The 15,312-nt window shown below is 37.8% G+C and overlaps 1 protein-coding gene across 1 annotated transcript in view; it reads left to right on the plus strand.

The window, feature by feature from the left end:
- The first annotated feature begins 1,195 nt into the window (after positions 1-1,195).
- ARID2 (AT-rich interaction domain 2) overlaps positions 1,196-15,312 on the plus strand; it is a 179,886-nt gene continuing 165,769 nt past the window's right edge. The window contains 3 exon segments of the mRNA XM_036865790.1: positions 1,196-1,418; positions 1,533-1,626; positions 2,695-2,792. Of these exon segments, the coding sequence (XP_036721685.1) occupies positions 1,327-1,418; positions 1,533-1,626; positions 2,695-2,792 (284 nt within the window). The 5' untranslated portion in view covers positions 1,196-1,326.

Genomic DNA, 15,312 nt, shown 5'->3' on the forward strand with positions numbered 1-15,312 from the left:
ACAGGCAGTTCACATTGTATTTAATTTATAGTTTGCTAAAGTTAGTCCGTGGATAATTCATGGAAAATGTGCTAACCAGGCCCCCAAATACTAGCACAAGGCTCAGAAAAGCCGATTCTTTTAGACCTTAAAAAAAAAAAAAAAGTGACAGATTGACTTTATTCCGATCAGTGAATGATGCGTAGCGTGAGGAGCTGCCCCTCTGGGATTCCTTTCCCTCCCGAGCGCCACACCGGTTCTGTCGGGCGGGCGGGGATTCCGAGGCGGCCCTTCCAACAGCCGGGCCGGGGACGCGAACATCGCCTCCACCCCTAACCCTGGAACAACCGGTAGTGGCCGTTTCCCCGCGCCTCCCCCCTTTCCGCCGGCTTTGTGTGCGTGTGAAATGTGCGGCACATTGCAGATGAACCCTAAGCCCGGCGAGCCGAGTCTATTGTTCCCCGCGAGGAGCTGCCGGGGCGGTGTGGAGCCAGGCGCAGTGCCGCGGCCGGCCCTCGGGGGTCGCTGTGCGGCGCTGGCTGCCCGGCCGTGGCGGCGGCGCCGGAGGCGGCAGAGAGGGAGGCTGGCGGGGAGGGAAGCGGGCAGGCGGCGCGCAGCGGCTCGGCTGCCGCCGGTGCCTTCTGCCCGGGGACGCCCCGGCCGCGAGGCCGCGCGTGAATGTGTGCGAGGGCCCCGCGGAGCTGCGGCCGGAATACACGCTGTCACCCCGCTTTCCACAAACCACCACACAGACCTCCCCCTCCCCACCCCCAGCCCCGCCTGCCCCAGCCCCGCCGCCGCCGCCGCCGCCGAAACTACCGGGCCTCCGGCCGCCCCGGCCCCTCACCGTCGGCTCGCCTTTCCCCTCGCCCGCTCGCGCGCCCCCGGCAGCAGCACCATGTTGAATCGCGTCCCCGGGCCGAGCCGCCTGGGCCGGCGGCGCTGAGAGGCGGGCGAGAGCCGGGCCGCGGGAGGGAGGGAAGGAAGGGGTGGGGGCCGCGCTCGCCCCGCGGCTTCGCGCGGATCCGGCAGTCGCCTGCCCCTCTAGTTTCGCTCCGATTTCTTTAAACTTTTTTAGAAATTCCCCTCCCTCCTTCCCTCCTCTCCCCTTGGCCTCCTGCTCCCTCCTTCCCCTCCTCCTCCTCCTCCTCCCCCTCCCTCCCTCCCTCCCTGCGCCGCCGCCGCCGCCGCCGCCGCCGCCGCCGCCGCCGCCACCGCCGGCCCATGACTGAGCCCCGCCGCCGCCGGCCGAGGAATGGGCTCCGGGCTCTGGTAGGAAGCGCAGGGAGCGGGGGGCGCTTTTAAAACACCGATCTGGGTTTTTTTAAAACCTCCTTCGAAAAAATAATGGCAAACTCGACGGGGAAGGCGCCTCCGGACGAGCGGAGAAAGGGACTCGCTTTCCTGGACGAGCTGCGGCAGTTCCACCACAGCAGAGGGTGAGAGCAGAACCGGGGGGGCAGCGCCGGGGCGAGCCGGGGCGAACGGGGCTCTCCCGCCCGGGCCGCCGCGGGGTCCCGGCTGACAAGTGCGGGGCTTTCTCTCTCCCGCAGGTCGCCTTTTAAAAAAATCCCTGCGGTGGGTGGGAAGGAGCTGGATCTTCACGGTCTCTACACCAGAGTCACTACTTTAGGCGGATTCGCGAAGGTGAGTGGAAGTTTTAATTTGTATTTCCCTCTCACTGGTCTCCTCCAAAAAGTCTCCTTTGACCCCGGAGTGGGCGCTCGGGGCCGGGGGGGTGGCCCGCGGGGGCCAGAGGCGTTCTTTTCGCTCCCAGCCGGTGGCACGGAGGCGGACGGCGGCGGGGCTGTTTTTGGCCTGGTGGCTCGCGTGCGCGCGGCGGGCGCGGGGCTCGGCGGGCGGGCGGCCCGGCGCCGGCTCGCGCCCTACCCGGTGCCCGGCCGGCCCGGCGGGGTCTGAGCGCCGCGGCGGGGAGTGCAGGCGTGCGGGGCGCCCGCCCGAGCCCCGCGCCCGCCCCGCGCCCGCGCCCGCCCGCTCGCTCGCGAGTCAGCTCTGCCGCCGCTGCCGCTCTAGCACAGGCGGAGACACAGAGACACACAGACTCTGAGAGCAGTTTTCGTGCAACTCAAAATTAGCGCGGGCAGGTTTAACATCGATAATCGGCTGCGAAATGATCCCGGCAGCCGGGGGCACAGCCTCGGCCCCTTCGCTCTCGGTTTATACAGCTAACAAAAGAAACCAGGACCTGTCTCCAAATAGCCATCTTAGGCTTCAAGGCTAGGCAGAAGCTGTAGGCCTCAAAGAAGGGCCTATGGAGATGGATAGATCTGGGAGAGGGATCGGAATCGGCCCCGGCCCCCCCAGAACCTGCGGACGTCGCTCTCCGGAACAGTATTGATCCTTTTGAACTTTTTTTTTTTTTTTTTAGTGTAAACGGACCGCGTTGAGATTTAAAAGGGGGCGACAGAGGGACTTGCGATTGGTTATTGTCCGGGCTTCAAAAACAAAACAAACCCACCAACCCCCCCCCCCCCGCCCCCCAAACAAAACAAGTGCTCTTAAATACTGGGCTCTCGGGTGAAAACACGGTGATTCAAGCAGCCCTTGCTTAGTTACTCTTACGGATCGAGCCGAATCACCCACTGATGCCTGAGGTATCTGCAGATCTCTGTAGAATGGGTATTTATTTCAGAGTTAGGTTAGAGTTTTCTTGAATTGTGCACTTTCAGACAAGTGTGGCTGTGTTTTTAACAGGTTTCTGAGAAGAATCAGTGGGGAGAAATTGTTGAAGAGTTCAACTTTCCCAGAAGTTGTTCTAACGCTGCCTTTGCTTTAAAACAGTATTACTTGCGGTGAGTAGTAGTGACTCTTCCAACAGTGTTTGGGAATAAGGGATTTATGGGGAGATTTGTTTTAGCAAAAAGAAAAAAAAAAATCCCCAAACAAGAAACAAACCTTGCACACCAAAACAGTCTTCTGTTAATTTCAGTCTGAGAAACATTAAATATCCGTAAAGTGAGATTATAAGAAGGTGAAAGTTTTCCTCACCTATTTTGGGATTGTTTACATTTTTCATACAGAATCATTACAGGTGACACCCCACCCCCATCTTGGTAAACATTCTTTGGTGACATAGTTATTGATTGTTTGATATCCACAGAGGGGCAGAAAGGTGATGCTTAGTAAGAGTTAAGATAATTAATGAAACTTCCGATCCCTTGGGAAATTTTTTTCTTTGTTTTGGAAACTCCTTTGCCTTTTAAAATTCTGACTTTAAGATTTTTTAAAAAAATGAAACCTCTGTGTGGAACCGTGTCACTGAGTAGTTTTTCAGTAGAATATTTCTGCATAGCATAGCATGTTGGTGACTTAAGTGACCAGAATTGTTCTTAAAATATATATATATATATAAAATATATATATATATTTTTTTTTTGGAATTTTTGAATGACTTAAAAACCTTTAAAAGGATTACTATCTATTTAGGAAAATTAGGGATACTGCAAAGTGGAATACTTTGATTTGGATTTTCCTTCATTCTTCCCCTTCTTTTTTGACTATTTATTTGACAAAGTAAATTTCTTATTTAGTTGGCATGTGATACAGTTTAGATAATATATTTTGTGATTCAGCCTTAATTTTTTCTCAGTTTTTCTCCTAGGAATATTTTTATATTGTAATTTATTATGAGGTCATCTTTTATTTTTAATATTTATTTTACTTACCCATAAAGGCTCTTTAGTTGGTGTTTGTTATTTAAAACTAAAATAATGCTCTTCACATTTATTGCTTTTTAATAATGATGTTATAGGATGGCCTTTTAGGTAATGTGGCTTCTGCATAATTTGAGCTTGGCGTTTATCATTGCTCCAAATGCAATATCCAGATGTAGATATTCTGTGTTATGTTCAGCATTCTGGAATAGGAAATGCAGTAATTGCACAGGTGTACTTTCTGTTGGCTATCTTAGATTGACTTCAGGCTTGAAGCTGAAGAGTTTGCAGAACTTTGTGAGTAGTTACTGAGTTACACAGAAGTCTAGAAAATATTAAATATGGTTAGTTGTTATCTCTTGTGAGGGTGTGATGGCATGTGTCAGAGTGCATTTTAAAATAAAAGACTGAAACAAAAAACAAAGTAAAACAAAATTAACCTTCAAAATTGTTGATTTAGTAATGTGGTGAGAAGTAGAAAATTTTTTATTTATGGTGATACTTACTTGCTCATTTTCATTTATAATATTGAGAGGAGTACTGTTAATACATGTCCTGGTTTTCTGGTAATCAGTTTGAACCATTTGGATTTTAGACCGTTTAAAATACATGTTAAGTTATGCCTGATATTTATTGGATGATTGATTGATTGATTTTAATATCCAGAAGGTACTGTATGATATATATGTTTCATGGGATGTGTGTTTTTCTGAAGAGTTTACATTCATACTAATAGAGCTTTAGCATAATCAAATGGCTAGACTCCCAGTTTATTATAAGTTACATAAATATTGTTTTTCCAGTTGTGATTTCTATCTTGGGCTCTATCATCCATTGATGATACTGTTTTTAACAGTAGTAGTTTCAAGATTGTTCACAACTCTGTATTGTTCTCGGGTCAGTTTGAGTTTTATGCTCTTATTAGAAGCTACATTTTGAACTATGTCCTTAGCTAAACTTGTTTTTCCTCCATATGTCACTCTCCAGGTTTGTTTTTTGTAGGGTTGTAGCTAGGCTACTAGGAAAAAAGTTGAAGTATTTGTTTTGGAAAATAAAACCATGTGAAGATTTGCATGGCTTGTAAAGAAATACAAAAGAAATATGCTGGTCAAAAATTGGGTACTACCAACCTTGGAAGGTTTTTTTCCATAGTGGTGTAATATTGCACAGTTGGAGGACATGTATTATGATGGGTTTTACACCTTCCTCTGAAAAATCTTAACTGGCAGACAGGATGCCAAGCTTTCACAGTAATTCTGTTACTTAACCATAAGAGTGCCTCTTCATAGTAACCAACAGTAATCAAGTGACTTTGTAAGTTCCCTCTTTGATATGTCAAATTGAGTATCATGGTTTCTGATGAGTAGATAATGCAGTGTGTTTTATAAATCACAGGTGGACTAATTTTTTTTTAATATGAACTGCTGTTTCATTTGACTTATTGTAAGGACTGTCATTACATGTGTTCTTGTTTAGAAGTTTAAAATTTGCTGACATTCCTCTGTAGTTAGAGGGGTAGCTGTTAGCCTGGTATTTTATGATATATTTTCATGATATTGCAGACATTTAAATAAAGAAGAACAAACTAATATGCTGGCCATTCTAACAGACATAGACATCAAATACAGAGACTTGAGTTTAGTGGTCTGCCAAAAGTTAGCTTGATTGTGTCAAACATACACTTATTCAGTTGTAGATTGTCTACAAAAATTTCTCAAAGTCTAAAATTGAAAATGCAATTGATTATTTGTTTTAACATTGGCAGTTAATTTTTAAAAATAAAAGTGCCTACTGATAATGTGTAAAAGTACTATATTTAAAGCTTGGATATTACTCATCTATTATGTCTATGTATTTTGTTTTCACTTAGTTCCGTTCTTGGCATGTACATCTCAATATATTCCACAGATGTTCATTATTAGAATATCTTTATAAGTATAAAAGGATAAGTTAATAATTTCCCACATTTTGTAGATGAAGAAGTTAAAGTGCAAAAGTATCTAAATGGCTTTAGGGACATTTGTTAATTGGACAAAAAAGTTGTATTCTTGATATGTGTTCAGTAATATTTAATCAATCTATTATGAATTCACTTTGTTAGTCAAAGTGATTTTAAGAAATTAAAATATAATTGGAAATTACTTATGGTTAAATTTATTCCTGAGTGTATTTATACCCAGTGTTTTCCATATTTACTCAGTTAATTTTATATTTTCATTTTGTTTTGGTGCTAAGATTGGGGGACAATTTACTGCTCTTACTTTTTGTTAAGAATTTGAAACCTTGGTATGAAGATTTAGGTAAATATTTCAAATAGTTGAAGAATTTTGTTTTAGCTTACTGATGCCAATAGTACAGCTATAGTCAAGGTTAAGTTGATGTTTCCATTATAAAACTTGATTTTTTGAAAAGGAGGTGAAATACCTTGGACTTAAAAAAATTTGTTGTACAACACTGTATATTACTGATTTTCTTATAAAATGATTTTTTTACATGTACCTACCTTTGGAATAGTCAGAAACTTAATTGTAGAATTGTACCCGCTATAGTGAATTTTCAGTTTCATCGTGAATTTATTTATTTTTTTCCCCCCTTGGTGGATGAAGCCCTGCCTTAAATTATACCAATTAAAGTTTATATTTATCAGGTAAATAGAATGAATACACTTGTGCGCTGGGTGGTTAGTGTCTACCATGTAGATCACTTTTTTTAAGAGAAAGTCTTTTATGAATCATGAGGTTAAATGAAAGAATGCTTCAAAACTGTAATATAAGTAAATAAAGTAATACATTGAGTTTGTGTATCAACAGAATTGATAAATGGAGATTGCTCTCCTTATTTAAGGAAGGAAAATAAAAGTAATATGAAGACTGGAAGAAAAATTGTATCTAAATAAATTATTCATATATGCATTTAAAAATTAATTTTGTAAACTATAATCTTTCATTTTGAACAAACCTGATTTTGATACCTTCTCATATTCTGTTACAGTTTAGAGGGTGTGCAAACTTGTTGAAAGGAGGAGTGGAAAGTAGAAAAAGTTGAAAGACTTATGAGACCTCAGCTAGGTTAGTGTTGTGTCTTAGAAACCATGTTTTAAATAGCTTAAATTTGCCCTCAAGTAGAAATAAATCTAACTCTTTCCAGGGTGGATAGTTTTCACTGAGGACACAAACTAAGAACTTAACTGTAACTCCCAGAAATGTTTATATGCTTTTTTGCATTTAAATTTTCTGCCTTAGCTGTGAACTAAAATTGTCTGCTTCTAAAGAGGAGCACTCTTATAATCCTACCTCTTCTCTGTTGTTGATTCAGTATTTTCAGTTGGTTGTGTGTAAAATCCACTATGACTGATAGAGAAGTATATCACTTCTGTGAATATTTTATAATCTGAAATGAAATGATATTGGAAGTTGGAAAAGGAAGGAAAAACAAACATTTTAATTCACTGGAATGTAGGTGCATTAGTCAGTGAGTAAGTACTCAGTACTGCATGTTTTTAGGTAAAGTATTTAGAGTGTTTTTCATTATTATTTGGGGGAAGGCTGCTTATTGGGCATTTTCCAGAGTGGTACAGTCCCTCCTCAAGTTTGCTAGTAAATATAGGGTTTGTTTGAATTAGGAAGTAGAGGACATATGGGGAGTGGTTCTCTTTCTACTGCTTTCATCTGGCACCACCATCGTCACCACACTCTTGGGTATTCAGGATCAATTAGAGTGGAGATTCCCAATTTGTGCTGTATGAAGCACTTGTTTTCCTGAAACGTCAGTATGTTTCCTTGAAAAAAGACTAAATGAATTTGAGTAATAACGATAAATTTGTGTTACTTCATTGAAGGACTTCGTAGAGACTGTATTTTGTTAATGTGAGTTGTGGATCTCAAGACAATTTGGAGAAACACTGTTTATTACCTCCCTGCCTCCACCTATGGTAAATGATGGTTCCCAAACACTACCGTACATCGCAGGGGAATGTTTGCGGAACATCTACTAAGTTCTGTGGAGCACAGTTTGGGAAACCCTGAGCTAGAAGTAATGAGGGTAAAGGAAGAAAAATTTTAAATATGGAAAATGAGAAATGAGAGGTAATTATGTATATTGATATAGATATATATAAATACAGATTTAAATGATTTTTATGGTTCTATTATTTGCTTATCTTTATCAATTGCTGTGCAGAATTATATTGGTAATACTTAAATAGTTGTTCGAATAGGGGACATTAAAATTATCTTGTGTTCATTGCCAGGAAGAGAAAGGTAGCCAAATCATTGGTCACATTGTTTTGCAGAATAGTAATTACTTTTGTTGAAATATGATAGTCATGCTAAAATCTGTATTTGCTTCAGTTCTACCATTTCAAAAACATAGGTCATAATCATGAATTTTGACTTTAGGGAAAGCTGTTTAGAAGTAGATCTTGGTTTAAGGACCAAACTTACTGGAGATAAAAATGGAGATGTTAGAATTAAAGATTGTCATCAAATATTTTATGGTTTGAAATTGTAAGCATAATTGTTATGAAAAGCAAAAGCATTGGCTTTTGAATTTAAAATAAATGTAAATAATATGGTTAGTTCAGTTATACATAGTAGAGTTCAGGAAATAAGCAGGTTGATTCTTTTTATTCAGAAGTACACAAAAATGTATATATGGTGATCGATACTAGTATTGGTTACCTATCGTAAAGGTTATTAATGGATTCACTTAGGATATAAAACTTTGGGGGGACCTGGAATATAGAGATGGTTTAGAGCAAATTGTCACTCTCAGTAGCATTCAGGTCTTCTATGAATTTTATTGTGCTTTCCAAGAATTGTCTTATTAAAATAGGGTCTAACATATATTTTTTTGTTTCAAACATTAAAAAATATCACTTGTGCTTGGATACTTTTTGAGTATTCATTATGCTGTGAATTCAAAGTTAATTCGTTTCTACAAGATATATACCCTTGTGACTAAGTATATTGCAGTGATCTATTGCTGGAACTGGAATCTCTTGGTGATATCTAGGAATAGATACTGCATTATGAATTATTGTCCCCAAATGATAGATTCATACTTCCATCAATATCTAAATTAGTGTTTGCAGATCCACCCCATCTTACTGCAAGAGAATTTTATGGTGGGGCTGAATCTCTTGTTTTGGCTCTTTTATCTCATTAGTCTCTTAACAGCTCCCTTTTCCTATCATGCCACTGACTTATTGAAGTAATGGGGTCAGTTGTCCTTTAGAATGCCCTAAATTCTAGATTTGGTTGACTTCTTCCTTCTAGTGTCAGTTAACTTGTTCCTCTATCCCCTGTATCTATTTCCTAAAAACTATTAGATTTAAAGATTGAAAAAATTCAAGTTTAGTATTTTAGGTGTCCTTTAATAGGTAGTGCTGTGCTTTTCATCAGATTATGAGGCATATAATGTTTAGTTGTCCTGTTTTAGTGGTGCTAAGATTGATCAGTGGTTTTATGACTTAATGGTCTAAAACACTGTATTTTTTTAAAGTATGCCCCAGGTGATTCTTAAGTACACTGAAGTTTGAGAACAGCTGATCTAAGTGTTGGAATTAAACCAATTGAGTTGCTGAGATAACTGGTTTAACTTGGCACCAACATGTTGGCCAGGGCTGCATCCAGAGCAAAACCTCTAGGTGACATCTGGTCTAGGGGCACCTGCTCAAGCTGCACCTGTCATCTCTAAGCAGAGCCTGGACACACCCTACTTTGTTTCTGGGCTCTAGAGAAGATAACAAGGGCTCCACTTAAGTTAAAGGGAAAAAAAGGGGTAAATGAACTACCAATTTGAGCTTGTCCTAACTGTATTTGTATAGTAATTTGGATTTTAAAAATTTAATTAAAAATAAAATTTCTTAATATCTAGGTTTTGTTTTTAAATACGACTTTATAATATTTTTCCCAAATGGAATGCCATTTATTTTATTGAATTTACTGACTGCGTTTTCTCTTTGTGAGGATTTTGTTGGTCTATCTCAGTACTGCTTAGGGGAGTTAACTTGTATTGTATAAATTCCTTTAAAAATAACAATACTAACAATAGCTTGTCTTGTTTAATGCGCTTTATCTTCATGTTTCAAACTTTTCGTATGTGAGATTTTATTTTTATCATTTCAGATTTCAGAAGTAATTGATGTTATTTAATCTCAGAAAAAATAACACTTAGAAAAGAATTTCTTTACACCACTCAGACTCTTTTCTTCTGGAGCATATGGGCTACTGAAAAAAAACAAAAAAGGCTGTAGGTTATATGCAACTTTCAATCTTAAGTGTCAGCCATAATTGCCACTTGGTAAGGTTTATTTTATATATTTTCAAACCACACTTTCTCCCCTTTACCTTTCCATTCTTTTCCCTGGCGATAGACCTGCTTTACATTTTACAAAGCTTTGTTTTATACATAACCCTCCATTATCCACAGTTGTTAAATATCTTCAGGTATATTCCATGACCTAGTATGTTTATCTTTTGCTTCTTTCGGTAAATGACTTTTTTCATTACTGTGTAATGGGACCAAGCCAAAGTGTTGCTTTTTATGAAGTAGGATTTGAATAAAGTTGTACAAGAATATTGTTTGAATATACATCTTAATGGGATATATGGCAAGTATCTTTAATTCTTTCTTTCTGAGTTCTTAACTATTGTACTTGGTAAATTCTTACTTAATAGTGTTCAGTGGTCAGCTGCTCTGTGCACAGAGATGATGTTTATTATATAATTATAATATACACATCTTTCATGGTGACGTGTTTTCAAATGAAATTTGTTTTTGCTCCTCTCCTAGCCCACTGGCTATTTTAAATAAATAAAATGTTAATATAACATACATGAGGTCAGTAGGAACATTCTTCCATTAAAATAAGACAAAGAAGAGACCATGGTTAGGGCCCTAACCTGTTGTACTTTAGAGGTGGGGTTGAATTTGAATGTGTCAGTAATAATGCCCAAGTTGATCACACTTTCCATAATGGTTCATAGGTTAAGTGAATTTTCAATGTACTTGAGCACAGATCAGACCACTTAGTACTTCATAAACAGTATTTAGTACCTAAGCAGGCTGTACCTCCAAGTGCACTCACAAGTAATAGGTCAAGAGTGCTTAAGTGGTTTGGTATAACCTTTTTAGTTTACACCATTAAAAAGTCAAACTTCTGAATTTTTGAGTAGTTTTTCCAGGTAGCCCCCCATTGCGATGTATTAATTTAGTAGTAAAAAATCTGGTTGAGAGAGAAATGATAAACCTATCATTTTTTGTCCTTCCTATGTTTTCTTTTTTCAGAATTGTTAAATCTTTTTTTCGCTTTCTGTATGTGAATTCTTGTTTACACTTCATTTATATTGACCAATTGTTATTTTGCCACATTTGCTTTGTGTTTTCCTTTTTATATGTGATGGTGTGTATACATATATACACACATTATTATAATTGTTATCATTACTGTTGTTTAATCATGTATCACATTTAATTATCTCTAGTTCTTCAGTCTTTTGTGATACTACCATTTTTGAAGAGTATGGGTCAACTGTGCTATAAAATTTGGATTTTTCTGAGGTTTTTTTCAGGATTAGATTTAGGTTAAGCATTTTTGGCAGGAGGTATGTGATGTCACTTTGTCCCATTATTGCTGATATTAACTTTGGTTAAGGTGGTGTCCTCCTGGTTTCTCCACTGTAAAGTTTCCATTTTCTGTTTTGTAATTAACAAATGACCCGTGGAGACGTACTTTGAGACTGTAAATATCTTGCTCACTGTCAAACTTTTACCTAGTGGTTTTAATATCCATTGATGATTCTTGCCTGAATCAATTATTATGATGGCTGTATGATGTTTATTTTCTAATTTTATCATTTCTTCTACATCTTATTAGTTGGCAATCTATGATACGGAAAATATTTTTATTTTTTATTTATTAGAGTTTTATATTATACAATGGATTAAAGTCTATTACAGTTACGCATTTTGCTGCTTCAGTTTGGCCAGGAGGAGCCCTTTCAAGCTGCCTTCTGTGTATTTTTATCAAGTTACTATTATTTTTGAGCTCTTTCTTGCTTTCTGACAAAATAAGATCTTCTAGAGTCAACTTGTGTTTTGCTTTCCCTGCTGTAGCATCAGCTATTTCTTCAAGAAGTCCTGGTTCCTTTTAGTGTGGAATGGTATATAGAAACCAAATCTGGGTGGTAGATGTACCCATTGTTATTGGGTTATCTTTTCTTCTGGGCCCTTTCAGAGGACAGAGCTAGGAAGTTTACTTATTTTAAATATGAATATACACATTTTGCAAATCATAAGGCTATACTGATATCTCTAATTACAATCCACACACGTTTTCTCTTGCCTTCTTCCATTCCATGTATCTCCCTTTAACTGCATTGAGAACCCTAATTCCTAACACCAGTGTATTTACTTATCTTGCTAGTTTTGTAACACATAGAGAATAGTTTCAGAATTGTTATACCCATACCACTACAAACAACAAACCTGCCAAGTAGAGTTACAAATTTGTTTGCATTTCTTTTTGTGTTCAGACTGACTTTATATCTGTAAATAATTGTGTTAAAAAAGGTTCACAGTGACTGGATTCTATTTTTCTGGGTATAGTTATTCACTTAAAACAGTAAAGTTCACATTTTTTCCGTTTGTATTCAATTTTGTGTTTTCCCCATTATTTGTTCCTTTAATTTTATTTATGAATATATAAAACCCTTAAGATTCTAAAATCAAAATTTAAGAAAAGATATGCTTGGAGTTTACCCTCTACCCTCTTTTCTTCCCTGTCACTTCTAACCCATTCCTACCCATGCTCTTTTGGTAACCAGTAGTTTCTGGTTATCCTTCCTGTTTTTTTGTTTGTGTTTTGTTTTGTAAAAATGAGGTATATACATGCATTTTTAGTTCCCCATCTTAACATTAAGAATGCACACTATTTTTTTATTTTGCTTTTTTTCACTTAATGTATTGGGTTGGCCAAAATGTTTGTGCACGACATTACGGAAAAACCCGAACGAACTTTTTGGCCAGCCCAATATCTTGCCTGTAACTCTGAAGTTCATAAAGTTCTTTTGTTTTTAACAGCTGCATAGTATTCCATTGTGTGGTTATATCCTACTTTATTCATCCAGTCTCCTACGTAATGAAACTTAGGTTGTTTCCAGTATTTTACAATAACAAATAATGTCACATGAATAATCTGCAAATCTAGTAGCCTTATGCAAACCTATTTTCAAATTTTTGGAGATGGATCTTCAGAGTAAATTACTAAAGTGGGGGTTGATGCAATAATCAAAGAATAAAGGCATATGTATTTTATTAAATTCTGCCAGATTCCCACCAGATTCTCTCCAAGCAGGAGAGAACTATTTTGCATTCCCATCAGCAGTATATGAAGGTACCTGTTTCCCATAGCCTTACCATGTGTTTCTCAAGCTTTTGAAGTTTTATCGATCTGGGGGGGTTAAGAAATGGTATGTCACTATATTGTAATTATTGTGGCTTTATATAGCATGTTTTAATATTCAGTAGTGCCATTCCCATCTCATAGTTCTTTTTTTACAAGGTTTTCTTGGGTATTTGTTTATGTTTTTTTTTCCATATGAACTTTAGCATTAATTTGTTCTAGTTCAGAAAAAAGCTTTTTCTTTCTTTTTTTTTTTAAATGGGGATTGCATTAAATCAAAAACAATTACCTTAGGAGAATGGACATGATGATATTGAGTTTACCTAGCCAAGAAAAATGAAAGTCTTCTATTCAATCTTTTTGTGTCATTCAAGAGTCTAAAGTTTTCCTTTTACAGGTTTTTGACATTTCTTAAATTTATTCTTAAGTATATTATCATTTTTCTTGCTATTGTAAATGTGGTTTTCTCTTCCATTATATCTTCTAATTAGTTATCATTTATATGAAAGTTACTGATTTTTTATATTGTAATCTGGCGCCTTAATTGTTTTGCCGCTTGTATTAGTTTTATCATTGATTAAAAAATGTTTTTAGACGTACTAGTATGTCATCTGCAAATGGGGATAGCTTTACTTCTTTTCTAAATTTTACGCCTTTAATCATTTTCTTTTGTCTGATTGTATTGGCCACTTTGAAATAGTTAGGGAGACGAGGGCATCTTTTCCTTGCCTTGATGCTGACCTTAGTTGGATGGTTCTATCATTTCCTCATTGAGTAGGACACTGCCTGCTGTGTGCTCTTGATGCAGTCTTAGCTCTGTATGTTCTATTAACATAGTATTTCTATATCTGTAATGAATAATACTGTTAGACTTAAAAGTCAGATTTAGTGATATCCTTCATATGTTTATCTACTAGTGTTTGACTAATTTTTCAAAATCTGTGATTATTATCAGTGTTCAAGAGAGGAACTAATACTGATTATTAAAAATTTTAAATCTTATTTTGCAGCTTATGCTTAATGTGAATATTTCTCATCTTCTAGGAATTTAATATATAAATAAAAATCAGCTAAAATGCTAAATGATAACTTTGGAGGAAAATTACCTTTGTCTATCTGTCCATTAAGAACTCTTCACTATTTCATTCTTTGCTGGCCATTGTATCACTGGTTATACAAAAACAAGGCAATAATTTTGTTTTTGTTTTTAATTCATTGCTTGATTTTTATGTTATTAAGACTAGGATAAACTACGATTTGATAGTTGTTTGATTTTTATCTTCTCAAGGTGAGAAGTAGTTGTCTTTATTTACAAGTCATCTTTATAGGTTATCTACCCTGTGGAGATGAAAAGCAAATTCATGCTTTAGTTACAACCAGAAATCTTAAATGTTTGGGTCTCTCCATTCAAATCCATTATCACTAAATCAAATGTGTTATGTTTTTACATTGTATATTTGATCCTCAGAATTAAATATAATTTGGATATTAAAGTCTTGCTAATTCTGAGAGTTACTTAGAACATTCCTCCTTCTTTATTCCCCTGTTTGTAAACTCTGGGGGTTAGTTTAAGTGGATGCGTGTGTGCGTGTGCACACATGCAGCACTATTTATTAGCTTTAAGCAAATTGCTTGGTAATTTCTTGGTCAGTTTTTGGTCATACCAAATCTTATAGATATTTACCTTACACATTTAAGTCTTACACATTTAAGGAGCTAAGTTGCAGTAGACATTAAATATTATATGCAAATTTGATGTTTTATAGAGGCCTAGTAATATAGCTTATGGAGCCTGAAAACTTAGATTCCTAAAGATAGGAGCAAGAAGTATGTACTTAGCAACAGTTGGATATGACTACTGAACCTATCAATTCATAGTATCATCATTCTTAGCTAGAAGGGCTTTTAAGAAGGTGGTCTAGCCCCAGGCTTTTTGGTAGGCTAGAAATAAGGATATTTTTTCTGGTGGGCCTGCATAAGGATAATTGTGAATTGTCTTAGGTCACTATTACTGAATGATAGGAGGGGGAATGTAGAAGCCAATTCAGAGCTTCCTTTATTACTCTAGCTACTCTATTGTGATTTAAAAGGAATAAATGTAGAAATTGTTGCGATTTCTTTGCTACTACAAAACATGACCTTTACTTTTACTTTAAGATGACTTTACTGACTTATACCATCTCTGAGGCATAGGTATTAAATTGTTGGCCAGTAGCGGTGATAAATAAGCACATGATTTATCATTTGTATCCA

This window comes from Balaenoptera musculus, chromosome 10 (assembly GCF_009873245.2).
Source record: "Balaenoptera musculus isolate JJ_BM4_2016_0621 chromosome 10, mBalMus1.pri.v3, whole genome shotgun sequence".
Taxonomy (NCBI): Eukaryota; Metazoa; Chordata; class Mammalia; order Artiodactyla; family Balaenopteridae; genus Balaenoptera; species Balaenoptera musculus.